This window comes from Trichechus manatus, unplaced genomic scaffold, assembly GCF_000243295.1.
Source record: "Trichechus manatus latirostris isolate Lorelei unplaced genomic scaffold, TriManLat1.0 scaffold00054, whole genome shotgun sequence".
In the NCBI taxonomy this organism is placed as follows: domain Eukaryota; kingdom Metazoa; phylum Chordata; class Mammalia; order Sirenia; family Trichechidae; genus Trichechus; species Trichechus manatus.
In genome coordinates, this window is record NW_004443990.1 from 8,188,800 (window position 1) to 8,205,567 (window position 16,768).

At 36.1% G+C, this 16,768-nt stretch overlaps 1 protein-coding gene across 1 annotated transcript in view; it reads right to left on the reverse strand.

The window, feature by feature from the left end:
• STXBP4 (syntaxin binding protein 4) overlaps positions 1–16,768 on the reverse strand; it is a 197,973-nt gene that overhangs the window by 129,391 nt on the left and 51,814 nt on the right. Inside the window, exons 9-11 of the mRNA XM_004377907.2 lie at positions 11,618–11,714; positions 6,196–6,287; positions 1,243–1,332 (exon numbers count right to left, since the gene is read on the reverse strand). Coding sequence (XP_004377964.1) covers positions 1,243–1,332; positions 6,196–6,287; positions 11,618–11,714 — 279 coding nt within the window. The remainder of the gene's footprint in view (positions 1–1,242; positions 1,333–6,195; positions 6,288–11,617; positions 11,715–16,768) is intronic.

Consider the following 16,768-nt stretch of genomic DNA (forward strand, 5'->3'; position numbering starts at 1 on the left):
GATAAAGCAATCTAATGAATATGCCACAGACCAGGAGCCAAGAGACTTCTGGCCTCCTTGCTTTATGATCTGGCAGTCACCTTCACTGTTGGTGTCCTAGTTTTTTATGTGTGTAAATGGAAAAAATCTCTGTTTTCATTCACCTTTGCAAAGTGGCAACAAAGTGAACTCTGCAGAAAGGCCTTAAGTTAAATAAAGCTCACAGTACTTTTTAAAACTATTTTGAAAAATGAAAATTAGCCATTGGATCAAATTATTTTGGTTTCATTTTTATCCACACTTCAAATCACACATGAAGAATAGAGATGTCAAGGGATAATGAAAAGTTGTAAGAGACCATCTATATACTCTATGAACTTCATTTAACAGCATCTGTTACTTTCTATGTGTATAAAGCAAGTAAGTAGTAAAATACAAACACTACCTGGAAGGAAATATGTATTGCTTTGTAGACAATTTTGTATAGCTTCTTTAAATGGTTTTCAACCAACAGATATGCTTTGGGTAAAGATAATTATAAGATGTAGAATATGTTTTATCCAGGATTTCAGGTTTTGTCACATTAGGATATGTTCAGTTATACTTCACAAACTTTAAATGTGAATCCTGATTCACTGCATGACTCCTCAGGGAGGCTTTGTTTAAATGTTGCATGAATGTGGTATATACAGCTTTAAATTAAAATGCTGGTAATTAATATTGATATTCAAATGAAACAACAAAATGTTACATCATATTTTGGGATATGTGTATTTTTTCCTCCCTTAAATCACACTGCCTTAATTATAGATTATGTTTGCAAAACATGATATCTCTTAAGCATGCCTCTGAACATGGGAGAAAATATATCTCCCAATGCACATCAGAGGATCCAAAATTGCCACCTCTTGATTTGCCTGCTCCTCATCTAATTTTGCCCTTGCCATCAATGTGACAAAAAAAAAAGGGGGGGACTAAGAAGTAGCCAGATCAGAAGGAATGAGCAAAAACCATTGTTCATGCTAAATCTTACATGGATATTGAGAAATATAAATAATAAATGTGTGAACTAAAAAATTAACTATCTAAAGGCCAGCTGAAGAGATAATTGGATTTTAGCTGTTTGATCTTAATATTCTTTAATTAAAAATAAAACTAAGTCCCAGTTATTCTCAGATAATTCTACTTATCTTTCAGAATTCAATACAAGATAATTTTCTTTATTCCCCCAAGAAAATATAAGGAAGCTAACTTAGAGTTTACCTTAAGTGTATTCACTTTTTCCAAGGCATCATTTCTTTCACGCTTAAGCCTTTCCATTTCATCTGCTTCTAAAGAATCACAGGTAAGAAGCTGTCAATATTAAAATATAAGAGAAAAGTTATACATTAGATCCTAATTGTGAGACCTAATATAAAAATCCTTTCTGACTAGTCTTAGGCTTTTGCATTTTAATTAACAAAATACCGTTTCTTACTTTGGAGTCATTTGATTAGATAAAAGAGATAATTAATCTGAGGCATCTTCCTTCATTTAAGCTTAAACTTAAATTGTTATAACCTTTCACTGTTGTTACTTATAATAGAATTTAGATGATTATGAGGGATACATACTCTCTTATCACCTTTATGATTCTTTTAACAATATAATTTTGTTATATTTTAACAATATAATTTTCCTTAACCAAAATTCCCAGACTGTTTATAACATCAAAAAGACTTTAGGCATCACCAACATAAACTATTCCCTAAGACATCCACTCCCGGTGCATAGTACCTAAGACTAACAAAATGTTGGACATTATCAACCAAAATGGTTCACATGTGTCCAGTTAAGAAGATTTACTGATTATGTGTCTTGTTTTAACTAAACAAAATTTAACATAACAGCCAAGTGGCTTAAAAAGATTTATGCACAGAAACTGTAGATAAAAGATAATATTAATAATTCATGCACAAGTGAACAGCAACAGCAGAAAAACAGCAGAGATGACAATTTCTTTTACTTTTAGCATGATCTCTTTGACAGCCAATTACAAAGTAAAAATATTAACAATCTAACTAAAGATAAAAATCCAAGTACAATGATAGCCATCTTCTTATGGGGAAGCTATAATAGAGCTAAAGAAAGTATAGCAAAGTATAATTTAAAGTAATAAGTGAAGAACGGGATTGCCAACACTCTTACCACTCCTCATTCACCTCTTGGGCAGATATCATTCTACTTATTCTTCAAAGTTCACTTAAATGCCAGCTCCACTATGAATCTTCTCTGAATGCTCTAAGTGTGTTATTAGATTTTGGCCCTTATGACATAATGCCTTTTTTTTTTTTTTTTTTTTTACTATGATTACTTATGTACATGACTTTTCCTTCCACTATACTCTAAGTTACTGGAGGGACAGGCTGAGTCTTATTTATCTTAATAACATGTCGCAGCACCTAACACAAGGCCATGTACACTGTTGTTGTTCAATATATATTTGATGTTTTATAGATGAGTCTTCAGGGAAGTAGTCATCAAAGTTTTATTTTTTTCCTGCTATATACACTGAGAAATACAATTTATATTATGATCCAGTAAAAGTGAAACATTGGTTTACCTTAGCATGTATAATTCGCTTTGATTCAGTTTAATATTTTTCATTCTATTCTATTTCAGTTTTTAAAATGATGGTTGCAATCCACTAAGTTGATTTAACAACAGCCTAAAATGTGAAGACTCTAATTTAAGGCATAATGTTCTCTCTGTGATTTTAACATAGTTCATTCATGATATTTGATCCATCTGGTAAAGCCATGATATTGTGATGGAATACAGCCTGTGTTGCTAAATCCTGAGTACTGTTAAGTGTGGGCAACAACCTTAGCTTTTCTGTGTGTGACCTTGTGACAGCAGTAGGTGTGGCACTGTGTGAATTTTTTAATATAGCAATGATGATTAGAACCACAGTAAGATAATTATACCTTTGGTTCTAAATGCCATGTTCTTCCAAGCCTAATAGTTCTGTGTCAACTACACAAAAGTAGGACTGACTTACACTGACTCAGCAATTCTGCCTTCTTAAAAGAGAACACCTTAAGAAATCTTTTGAGTCTGACAACATGATGAGCAAAAGAGGCTAGATACAAGAGTACATACTGTATGATTCCACTTATTATAAAGTTCAAAAACAGGCAAAATGAATCTATACTTATGTAAGTCAGAATAGTGGTTCTGCTTTAGAGGTGGGAGTGGTGACTGACTGGGAAGTTGGCGTGAGGGAGATTTCTGTGTGCTGATTACACGTACATATATAATAGAAACTTATCAAGTTGTACACATAAGACTTTCGTGCTTTACTGTGTGCACATTATACTTCTGTAAAAACATATGTAAAAATCAATCAAAGAAAAGACAATTTAGCCACCTTTAATCCACCAAAAAGGAGACATATGAATAAAGAGGCAAGCAGCCCTAACAAAATGATTATAAAACCTAACCCTGTTGTTTGTGACACTGATACGGTTGAGGGGTAACCACAGTGGAATTTCCCCACTCACAGACTATCAGCATCCTCGATTGCTGATCAATTGATATGGTTTTAGATGACGCACTACACTGCTCTTTGACTAAAAAAATAATAATAATAATAAATTGGGAATTAAACTATAAAATAATAAGGCATTTTTGATCTGTTTCTGGTAGACCACTTGCTCCCCCCAAGACACACACACAAAAAAGAATTTCGGTACGTGTTTGATATATGCAGTAATTTAAAAAAAAAATTTATTGTGCTTTAGGTGAAAGTTTACAGCTCAAGTTAACTTCTCATTCAAAAATTTATACACATATTGTTTTGTGACACTGGTTGCAATGCCTACAATGTGACAGCACACTCCCGCTTTCCACTCCGGGTTCCTTGTGTCCATTCAGTCCGTTCCTGTCCCTTCCCGCCTTCTTGTCTTGCTTTTGGGCAGGAGTTTCCCATTTGGTCTCATATATTTGATGAACTAAGAAGCACGTTCCTCATGCGTGTTATTGTTTATTTTATAGGCCTGTCTAATCTTTGTCTGAAAAGTGGGCTTTGGGAGTGGTTTCAGTTTTGGGTTAGCAGAGTGTCTGGGGGTCATAGTCTTGGGGGTTTCTCCAGTCTCTGTCAGACCACTAAGTCTGGTCTTTCTTCATGAATTTGAATTCTGTTCTACATTCTTCTCCCACTCTGTCCAGGACTCTGTTGTGACGCCTGTCAGAGCAGTTGGTAGTGGTAGCTGGGCACCATCTAGTTCTTCTGGGCTCAGGTTGGTAGAGGCTCTGAATCTCTGGTCCTTTAGTCCTTTGGGCTAATATTTTCCTTGTGTCTTTGGTTTTCTTCATTCTCCTTTGCTCTGGACGGGGTGTGACCAATAGATGTATCTTACATGGCCGCTCGCAAGCTTTTAAGACCCCAGATACTATTCACCAAAGTGGAATGTAGAACATTTTCTTTATAAACTACGTTATGCCAATTGACCTAGATGTACCCCAAGACTACAGTCCCCAGGCCGCAGCCCCAGCAATTCAGTCCCTGAAGGTGTTTGGATGTGTCTAAGAAACTTCTATGCCTTTGTTTGGTCAAGTTGTGCTGACTTCCCCTATATTGTGTGTTGTCTTTCCCTTCACAAAAGTTGACACTTGTCTACTGTCTAGTTAGTGATTTCCCCTCCCCCTCCCTCTCCCCCCTTGCAACCATCAAAGAATGTTTTTTTCTGTGTAAACCTTTTCTTGAGTTCTTATGATAGTGGTCTCATACAACATTTGTCCTTTTGTGATTGACTTATTTCACTTAGCATAATGCCCCCATTCATTCATGCTGTGAGATGTTTTGCGGATTCATCATTGTTCTTTATCATTGCATAGTACTCCATTGTGTGTATGTACCATAATTCATTTATCCATTCATCTGTTGATGGGCATCTAGGTTGTTTCCATCTTTTTGCTATTGTGAATAGCGATGCAGTGAACATGGGTATGCATATGTCTATTCGTGTAACGGCTCTTATTTCTCAAGGATATATTCCTAGGAGTGGGATTGGTGGATCGTATGGTATTTCTACTTCTAGCTTTTTAAGGAAGTGCCATATCATCTTCCAAAGTGGTTGTACCATTTTATATTCCCACCAGCAGATATGCAGTAATTTTTATAGTGTTTTTCAAACTGTGGGACACTGATCATGAAGCTAATTTTTAAAATTTAAGTGGTGCATTCATATTTAGAACTGAATACTAAATATGGATGCATTGCTTGTAGAAAAAGTAAGTAATGCCCTGGAGAGATATTTTAATCACATACGTGAATACAGTGAGGTAAACTGTATTCTTACGGTGGATTCCAGTTTAATAATAATAAAAAAATCAGTACTTTATGAGGACATCTCACTGTGTGTTGAGAAGCAGAAAACAACAAAGAAAATCTTATAAATTAAATGTAATGACTACTGCACAACATTTTGATCTAAACCCATAAACAGGAAATTATTGGCGTGTAAAAGATATTGCATAATTGCCATCAGCACTTTGCTTTTGCTATCAAAGCATCACAGATTGAACATATTCTTATCTGCCCTAAAATCATTTTGGTAAGAAGGAAGTAAATTACTAACTTAGAGCATGATGATCTGTTTGCAGCTGCTAAAAAAGCTTTGCACGCTCATACAAAGCACTCTGAATTCCCCACTTCTTTGGTATGTTGTAAGCCACCCAACCACCCAAGCCACCTCATCAAAAATGGGAATGGCAGCTTTGAGAACTGTTTGGCAGTAATATAATAATGCTATGTTGTCAACATTAGGTAGATAAACACACAACACTTGAATCAGCATAAAAGCTGCCAGGCAGAAGGAAAACAGTGCTCCTACAGCTTTATTCCTCCTCTCGTAAATGCTACCAAATCAGCTCTGACAAAGCAGTGCCTCAGTTTCGAGAGAAGTGGGTACTCTCCTGAGAGCTTTCAAACAACAATGTCTTTGGGTGATTTCAACTGGCAGCATGCTTAATAATAAAAGAGACTGATTAGTCAATATAACAAAATAGCCATTATATTAATTTATAATATTTTCTTTCTTGTATTCTGTATAATTTCTAAGACAAAATCAAACAGTAAAATTTTTTTTAAAAGCCTACATAGATGACAGATAATGTTCAAGACTTGTGACTTAAGTGCAATCAATGCAACTCTATAAGGCATACATACTCTACCTGTGACTCTGGTATGTTGGAAATTTCACATGCACCAACATTTACGTCGTCCAGCTGCAAGCAAAACAAATTTCTGGCAACCTTGACAAAATCTAAAATGGAACATATTTCAGTAAGAACAGAGCATTTAAACTCATGATTTCTAAAGATCTCAACTTTTTAATATTTAGTTAAAACTATAACTAATGCTAAGACAAAAGTAAGTCAAATTTAACTTATTTACATAAATTACCTTAAAATGGTATTGACTGAGGTGACAGATAAATGTAAGTTCAAATAAGAAGAGATAAACTAGTTTTAACTTACTTCAGTTAACTTTACTGAAATTAATAGATCAGTTAAGAAAATAATAAACACATGTCATACACATATCTAATTCTCTAACTCTTGTATCAAGTGGAACTTTTTTCTGAAACATATGACAACATTATTAACTTATGGCTTTTCTAGTTGGAAGTATCTGAGGTATAATAATAATAATAACAGCAGCTAAGGTTTATGTGGTGCAAATAGTTACCATGCTTGGCTGCTAACCAAAAGGTTGGAAGTTCAAGTCCACTTAGAGGTATCTCTGAAGAAAGGCATGGCAATCTACTTCTAAAAAAGCAGCCACTGAACACCCTATGAAGCACAATCTACTTTGACACACATGGGGTCACCATGAGTTGGAATCAACTTGACAGCAACCGGTGGTGGTGAATGTTTATTTAACATCGTGGTGCAGTGGTTAAAGCGCTCTGCTGCTAACTGAAAGGTCAGTGGTTCAAACCTACCAGCTGCTCCGTGGGAGAAAGATGGGGCAGTCTGCTTCTGTAAAAATTACAACCTTGGAAACCTACTCTGTCCTAAAGGGTTGCTATGAGTCAGAATTGACTTGATGGCAAAGAGTTTGTTTGTTTTTTTAATATGCCAAGTACCAAAAACCAAACCAAACCTGTTGTTGTTGAGTTGATTCCAATTCATATGTGTCAAAGTAGAACTGTGTTCCATAGAGTTTCCAATGGCTATGATCTTTTGGAAGTAAATTACCAGGCCTTTCTTCTGAGGCATGTCTGGGTGGCTATGAACCTCCAACCTTTTGTTAGTAGCTGAGTGCAAACCATTTGTGCCACTCAGGGACTCCAATGCCAGGTACCAAAAAAACAAAAACAAAACAAAAAACCAAACTTGTTGCTGTTGAGTCAATTCTGACTCATAGTGACCCTATAGGACAGAGTAGAATTGCACCATTGGGTTTCCAAGGAGCAGCTGGTGGATTTGAAGTGCCGATATTTTGGTTACCAGCTAAGCTTTTAACCACTGTGCTACCAGGGCTCCATGCCAGGTACAGTGCTTAGCAATTTCATACTCACAGCAATCTGAGGTAGGTCCTCTATACTCTCCATTTTACAGATGAATAAACTGGGGCTAGGTCAAGTAAGCTGCCCAAGGTAACTTGGCAAATAAGCAGAGCAGGGATTCCGGTTAACATCTGTCTGATTCCAAAGCACATGCTCTTAACTGTTATACAGCACCTCCTGACACCAAACCAAAAACCAAACCTGTTGCCATTAAGTCGATTCTGACTCATAGTGACCTTATAGGGCAGAGAAGAACTGCCCCATAGAGTTTCCAAAGACTGCCTGGTGGAGTTGAACTGCCAATCTTTTGGTTAGCAGACGTAGCTTTTAACCATTATGCCACCAGGGTTTCTCTGCCTGATACAGTCCTAGGAAAATATAAGATTCTTCAGAGCACAGAGTGTGACCTATTCATTATATATCCTCTAGTGTTTTTTACTTTGGTGACTATATTTTTAATTTCCTAGGATCATTTTTAAGTTCTCTGCTTGCTCCTATTTTATAGCATTCTACTCTTATTGCATAGATGTATTATCTTCTCTTATCTTTTTATAGTTAATCTGAAGTTCTCTTCTGCTCCTGTATTATTTCTCTCTCTCTCTTGCTTTTTTTTTCCCCTTTATTCTGTTCATCCAATAGTTTTGGGCGCTATATTTTATGCTGGAGAATCTCTCCAAATATCTGGTAACCCTTGGCTATCAGTTCATATGTAAGAGTCAGGCACTAAAAAAGTTGATTGGAAGTTTTCTGTCCATAACTTGCCTTTCAGTTGGTAGTGTTACTACAGGACAATCAGGTGGCCAGCTGACATTTTTGTTCAGTTTCTTCAGAGAGAATCCTACAATCTCCTACCTATAGGTTACAGACATGGCTATAAATTTCACTGAGTAACCTGAGTGTGTTGTGAGCGATGACTTACGATACACTCCTCCAAACTCCCTGGCTGCTGGCAACCATAGGTCCAAAATCTTGTTTGATTTAATATACTTCTTTTCCCCTGGAGCTGAACAGCGTGGTAGTTGCCGGATTGCTTGAGAGGTGCAGGGAACAGCATGTCTAATTGCCCTTTATACAGATTTCTAACAATACTACTAGTTTAAATGCCTTGCCTAAACTCAGCCTTCTGATGTATCTGATGCTTTCAATTCCTAAGCCCTTTCAGGGTTCTGAGGGACAAATCAGCTTGTTCCCCACTGTAATCTTCCTATGTCTTCAGATATTGCAGCTTTAACTGCTTTTGCTCACTAGTTCACTTATTTTCCTCATGCATTTTCTGTCCTCATGTATTCTGGTATTAATTATACATATATTTCAGTTTCTTGTTTGTATAATTTTGGAATGATCTCTAAGAAGAGATGGGAGCAACATTATCTTTTCTTCATTTCAAAACAAAAAGTTGAATTTCCCTTCTGTTAGAAACACAGATGCTTTAAAAATACCATGTTGCATCTACAATATACAAAAAAAATTCAATACTTAATACTGTGAAGGATACAAACATTATTCAAACATTACTAGTGGCAGAACAAAGACATGTGTAAAATGACTCTGGAAAACAATTTATCATCACATATCAAAAGTCCTAACCACTTGTGGGAATTTATCCTAAGAAGAAGAAAAAAAACCTACATTCACAATGATGCTAATATAGAATTATATATAATATCAGTTACTGAGAAACCATCAAAATTATCAATAGTGGACAAAGCTTAATGCTATAGTAAGTCAACTCGGTGTATTATGCTATATTTCATATGAATAATCATATTGTTGTTGTTGTTAGGTGCCATCGAGTCAGTTCCAACTCATAGTGACCCCATATATGACAGAACGAAATACTGTCCGGCTCTGCGTCATCCTCACAATTGTTATGCTTGAGCCCACTGTTGCAGCCACTGTAGCCACTGTGTCAATCTATCTCCTTGAGGGTTCTCCTCTTTTTCGCTGACTATCTACTTTACCAAGTATGACGTCCTTCTCCAGGGACTGGTCCCTCCTGATAACATGTCCAAAGTATGTGAGATGAAGTCTTGTCATCCTTGCTTCTAAGCAGCATCCTGGGTGTACTTTTTCCAAAACAGACTGGTTTGTTCTTCTGGCAGTCCATGGTATATTCAATGTTCTTTGCCAACACTGTAATTCAAAGGTAAAAATTCTTCTTCAGTCTTCCTTATTCATTGTCCAGTTTTCGCATGCATCTGAGGCAATTGAAAACATCATGGCTTGGGTCAGATGCACCTTAGTCCTTAAAGTGACATCTTTGCTTTTTAACCCTTTAAAGAGGTCTTTTATAGCAGATTTGCCCAGTGCAATGAGTTGCTTGATTACTTGACTGCTGCTTCCATGGGCGTTGACCGCGGATCCAAGTAAAATAAAATCCTTGAAAACTTCAATATTTTCTCCATTTATCATGATGTTGCTTGTTGGTCCAGTTGTAAGGATTTCTGTTTTCTTTATGTTAGGGTGTAATCCATACTGAAGGTCTTTGATCTTCATCAATAAGTGCTTCAAGTCCTCTTCGCTTTCAGCAAGCAAGGTTGTGTCATCTGCATATAACAGGCAGTTAATGAGTCTTCCTCCAGTCCTGATGCAATGTTCTTCTTCATATAGTCCAGTTTCTCAGATTATTTGCTCAGCATACAGATTGTATAAATATGGCAAAAGGATACAGCCCTGACTCACACCTTTCCTGATTTTAAACCACGCAGTATCCCCTTGTTCTGTTAAAATGACTGCGTCTTAGTCTATGTACAGGTTCTCCATGAGCACAATTAAGTGTTCTGGAATTCCCATTCTTCGCAATGTTATCCATAATTTGTTATGATCCACAGAGTTGAATGCCTTTGCACAGTCAATAAATCACAGGTAAACAGCTTTCTGGTATTCACTGCTTTCAGACAAGATCCGTCTGACATCAGCAACGATACCCCTCATTCCACACCCTCTTCTGAAGCCAGCTTGAATTTCTGACAATTCCCTGTTGATGTACTGCTGTGATGCTTCTGGATGATCTTCAGCAACATTTTACTTGTGTGTGATATTAATGTTATTATTCGATAATTTCTGCATTCTGTTGGATCACCTTTCTTTGGAATGGGAACAAATATGGATTTCTTCCAGTTGGTTGGCCAGGTAGCTAGCTATCTTCCAAACTTCTTGGCATAGATGAGCGAGCACCTCCAGTGTTGCATCCATTTGTTGAAACATCTCGATTGTATTCCGTCAATTCCTGGAGCTTTGTTTTTCACCAATGCCTTCAGTGCAGCTTGGACTTCTTCCTTCACGTTTGTCAGTTTCCCATACATCTGTCAGTTTGTTGTACTGTGGTGGCCTGCATGTTGCTGTGATGCTGGAAGCTATGCCACCAGTATTTCAAATACCAGCAGGGTCAGCCATTGTGGACAGGTTTCAGTGGAGCTTCCAGACTAAGACAGACTAGGAGAAGGATCTGGCAGTCTACTTCTGAAAAAATTTGCCAGTGAAAACCTTATGAATAACCATATAGTATCATAAAATATTGTATCATATTACCTGAATAAAGAATTAGAATTAATCTCACAGTAGTGAGATTGACACAGTAGATTAACACAGTGGCTGCAACAATGGGCTCAAACATAGCAACGACTGTAAGGATGGTGCAGGAATGGTCAGTGTTTCGTTCTGATATACACAAGGTCACTATGAGTTGGAACCGACTCGATGGCACCTAACAACAACAACGACATCTTTTGTTCTGTTTCTTTTGTTATTACTAAAGCAATGTTTATGATATACCCGTAAAAAATACCAAACCTGTTGCCATCGAGCTGAGTGGATGGCAATGGGTTATACATAAATGTAAAAGAATATGATAGAATGATGATATTTTAGAGCTGAAAGTTCTAATACAGTTCTTTGTGCTGACTCAGCCAGGCCAATAATTCTAGCTGAGTTTTTAGAGTACTGATTACTTGAATAGATGTGGTCTTATTTTTCTCTTTCTCTTAAAGCTCTTAAAGAATGGACAATCTTAATAAAAATGGGTCCCAATAACTCTTCAACCAAATTTCTGAGACTATTCAACATGATGAATCTAATATTACCTCCAAAAGACACTGTTCCCCTTGAATCTACTTGCACTTGCTGTCTCAAAGCTTGGTGCTGTTCCTCCGTGGGCTGAATACCAAGATAATTTAGAGCCTAGAAGGAAGAGGACTCATGTGAAGCGATTTTTCAAATCTCCAAAGAATAAAATTTTACATTACAACTTTATTTTATAACACAGTGGAAAAAAAAAAAAAATCAATAGCAGGAGCAGTGACCAGAATGAAGAATTAGATGCCCAAGGGAAGTTTGCTATTTATGGATTACTTGCCTATAAAATACTAGCTTCCTGATTCCACCAACACCACAACTTTTTTCAAGGCCAGCACTTCGGCTTATGCCAAACTTATAAGCATAGCACAAGAACAAAAAAATCAAAATCTTTCTTAAGTTTAACATATATAATTTGGCGGAAGAAAAATAGAAAGGGAATACTATTAAATGAAATTTAACATTAATCTCTGTACGTAACACTCTAAAACATGAAACAAATTTTGTTAATTTCTTGTCATTGAGACCAAAACTGAAGTTGGTAGGAATTGGGTTAAACAGAAAATATTCAAATTTTTGGCTTGTCAAAGATACCAAACCAAAACAAAACCCGCTGCCATTGAGTTGATTCCAACTCATAGCGACTCTATAGGACAGAGTAGAACTGCCCCATAGGGTTTCCAAGGAGCAGCTGGTGGACTCAAATTACTCATCTTTTGACTAGCAGCAAGCGCTTAACCAGCGTGCCACCAGGGCTCTGGCACCCATCTCTCTTTTTTTCTCAGGGTCTTTCTTATAGGAAATCTACTTTCTCCTTTTAGCACTCACAGTTGATTAAAAATGGCAGAAATTGCTAGCTGTGTTCCAATGTCCATATTCTTCTTCTTTTTCTTTTCTTTTTTTTTTAGCTAGGCATATTGCCGTTCAGCTAAAAAAAACATTTCTCAGCCCCTTTCATAGCTTGAAGAAGCAATGTGACTATGCACTGGACCATGAGATACATGGAGAACTGCAGTAGAGTACTTCCAGGAAGTCTCCTTGCAAAAGCAGAGGTGGGCTCTTCTTTGTTTGGCTTAATAGTAATAACAAAAGATTGCTGGAATTTGAGCAGTCATCTTGGTTAATGAGATACCTCAGTGAGGATGGTGGAGAAGCAAGATAGTTGGAGCATGGGACCCTGACACTACAGAACCTCCATGCCAGCCCTGGTTACCTTTCTTCAGGCTTCTTTTAGCCGTGAGAGAAATAAATTTCTAATGGAAATCACTGTTATTTTGGGTTCTCCAGTTATACATAGCAACAACTAATCTTAACTAATGCGTAGGGTCTGACTGGATGCCGTTACTGAATTCTGACAAGAAAATATATAGTATCAATCACTGTAGGCGAAGTTTAAAGGTAGGTAATCTTTACTATTGGCAATTGTCCCCTTATAAATTTCTTCCTTTTTTGGAATCTGTTTAATCATTTACCATATATTTATGTAGTGCTTATTATTTGTCAGGCACTAAATTATCCCCAAGAGAAAATCAAACAAGATATAGTTAGTCCTTACCCTCAAAGAGCTTATGGTCTCCAGGGTGAGAATAATATGTAAATAAATGTAATAAAGTATAATACATGACATAATAGAAGTCTGTATGGGGTATTCTATGGCAAAAACAAAATGGTTAACGTACAGATGGATAATATGACTGGAGACAGTGAGAGAAGGAGAGAGTAGCAAGGGAGATTATCAGGAAAGACTCCTTCAAAAGTGATTCTTAAGCTTAGTTTAACATCATCTGTCTACTCTATCTACCCAGTCATAAGTATTTGCCTTACATAACCTTGAGTCATAATTATTAACTTTGTGTGTTTTTTCCCTTCAGTTATAAAAATGTTCCAAATATACTCCCCTAAAAAAAGTACAGAGAATAACACAAAAGACACCCATGTATCTGCTGTCATCAAATACTCATTGATATTTGCTTGAAATTTATATGTATTTTTAAAGAAATAAAACATTGCAGACTTGTTTGAACACTTTCCTTATGGGTCCTCAACAGTAACCACTATCCTAAGGTTGGTGTATTCTTCCTGTTCACGACTTAATGCTATTACTATATAAGCATGTATATCTAAATAATATGTACTCTTGTTTTGCACATTAGATTTTTTACATAAATAGTATAAAAGGATAACACTACAAAATATTTTTATTTTTACTTCAATGTTATGATTTCACAATTTTTCAATATTGGTATCTGTAAAACTAGTTCAGATATTTTAACTTTAAATAGTATTTCATTGTATGAATATAATTTATTATCCATTCCGATTGATGGGCTTTTATAATTATTACAACCTGTTTTTATTACAAAACATTATAAATGTCTCCTTGTACACATGTGTGACAATTTTTCTACAGTATATTGTGATACATATTGTCAACTTTATTAGATATTAAAATTGTTCTCCAAAATGGTTATACCAATCTACGCACGTTAGTAGTATATAAGCATTCCTACTTCTTACATTCTTAACAGCATCTGGTGTTTTCATGCTTTAATTTTTATCAATATGGTTGATACAAAATAGTATGCCCCTTTTTAACTCCCTTAATTATAGGTGAGATTGAGCATCTTTTACTTGTTTATTATCTATGTTTTCAACTCATGAATTATTTAGAAATATGTTTTAAAATTTTCATAAGAGTATTAAGAAATATCTTTCAGTTATTGATTCCTAATTTGGAATCTGACATTCTGGCAAGAGAAGATGACCATTTCTTTGATAACTGTGGAGACTTTCTTTGTGACCTAAACCCATTGCTGTTGAGTTGTTTCCGACTCACAGCGACCCTATAGGACAGAGGAGAACCGCCCCATAGGGTTTCCAAAGAGTGGCTGGTGGATTCCAACCATTGACCCTTTGGTTAGCAGCCAAACGCTTAGCCACTGCACCATCAAGGACCCTTGTGACCTAGGGCATGGTCAATTATCACAAATACTCTACGCGTGATTGAGAAGAATGTAAATTCTTTAACTGCAAGGTGTAGAGTCTACATCCTTACTAATTTTTTATTTCCTTGGTTTCTCAATTTAAAAGAACGGTGTGTTAAAAAAAACAACTCCTATTACAATAGTGGATTTATAAATTCCTCTGTGAAATTCTGTCAATTTTTTACTTTAAATATTTTGAGGCTATGCTGTTAGGTATATACTGATTCAAGATTTTTATATTTCCTGGGTAAATTATTCATTTTTATCATTATAATAAATCTTTTTATCTCTAACAATGATTTTTCCTAAAGTAATGGACAGAGCAGAACTGCCCCATTGGGTTTCCAAGGAGCGGCTGGTGGATTTCAACTGCCGACCTTTAGGTTAGCAGCCAAGCTCTTAACCACTGTACCACCAGGGCTCCTAAAGCAATACTTTTTCCTAAGAAATCAAATGACATATTTCATTGGGTAAAATCTGCTGCAAAAGACTTCTTTAAAGTGTTGAAAAGCAAAGATGTCACTTTGAGGACTAAGGTGCAGCTGACCAGATCCACGATATTTTCAATTGCCTCACAAGCATGTGAAAGCTGGGCAGTGAATAAGAAAGACTGAAGACTGCATTTGATTTATGGTATTGGTGAAGAATATTGCACACACCATGGGTGGCTAGAAGAACAAACAAGTGTGTCTTAGAAGTACAGCCAGAACGCTCCTCGGAAGGGAGAATGGTGAGACTTCAGCTCATGTACTTTGGACATGTTATCAGGAGGGACCAGTACCTGGAGAAGGACATCATGCTTGGTAAGGTAGAGGGTCACTGAAAAAGAGGAAGACCCTTGACGAGATGAACTGACACAGTGGCTGCAGCAATGGACGCAAACATAGCAATGATTGTGAGGATGGTGAAGGTCGGGCAATGTTTTGTTCTGTTGTATGTAGAGTTGCTATGAGTCGGAACTGACTCAACAGCACCTAACAACAATAACGCTTTTTCCTAAAAATCTATTTGCATGAAAACAATATAGCTACATAAACTTTTTATTAATTAATATTTACTTGGTATACCTATTTCTACCACATATAAATATGTTTATGTATAAATACATATAATTTTATTGAAAAAATATTCAAGCAATACGGCAATTTATAAATTGAGAATCCCTTATAATCTACCCTACTCTACAGCAGGTTTTTCAACCTCAGGATTACTGACATTTTGGGCCAGACAATTCTTTATTGTGGGGAGCTCTCCTGTGCACTGCAGGGGACAATGTTTAGCAGCATCCCAGGCCTCTACGTACCAGATGCCAGTAGTAACCTTCCCCTCCCACCTTGAGAACAACTGCTCCAGAGATAAACACTATTAACAGTTTGGTGTATAATTTTCCATATTTTCTCTACAAAAAGTGTGTGTGTGTGTGTGTGTGTATAATATTTACATATGTGCATATGAATATAATATGTACTTTTTTTTTCCAAAAATTAAATTACCTCTTGTGGAGAGGGAGAGGTATATATGATCGAGAAACACACTGAGTGTCAAAGGTTCTGATTCTAATGCTGGGTACATGTGTTTGTTTTATCATCATTCTTTATACTGTGTATGCACAGTATATATATTCTTTTGTATGATTGATATTTTTCATGTAAAGAAATAAAAGTAATTTTATAATAGTAATGCAAATAAAGCACCTATCACAGTGGTTCTTATTATATTAACTAATAATAAAATTGTACAATGCAATCAACTATAGTGTAAACTGAACGAAAGCTAAACTTAGTAATAGGTGAAATTGTTGTTGAGAGTAAAATTTACTCTGATGAATACAGCGTATCATATTCGTCAGGGCAAGCTCATAAATTTAAATTGGAAGTAATTTATTTTTGATGAAAAAGTTGGTTCCAATACTTTCTTGAATGACTAAGGTCATCTTTTAACCTTAAACAAAAATGCAAGCTTACTAACTGGACAAATAAGTGTTCCTGACTTCTCTTGATGTTTGAATGATGAATTAAAAAATGTCTTTACAACATTAGTCACACACTTCCCAACAGAATATAAAGAACATTTTATTAACTGTACTCAGACACTGAGTATGCTGCTGCTCACTACAAGTTTTCTTCACAAGTTACAGAAATGGCAGAGGTAAAGTAAAGATCAGTGAAATGGTAG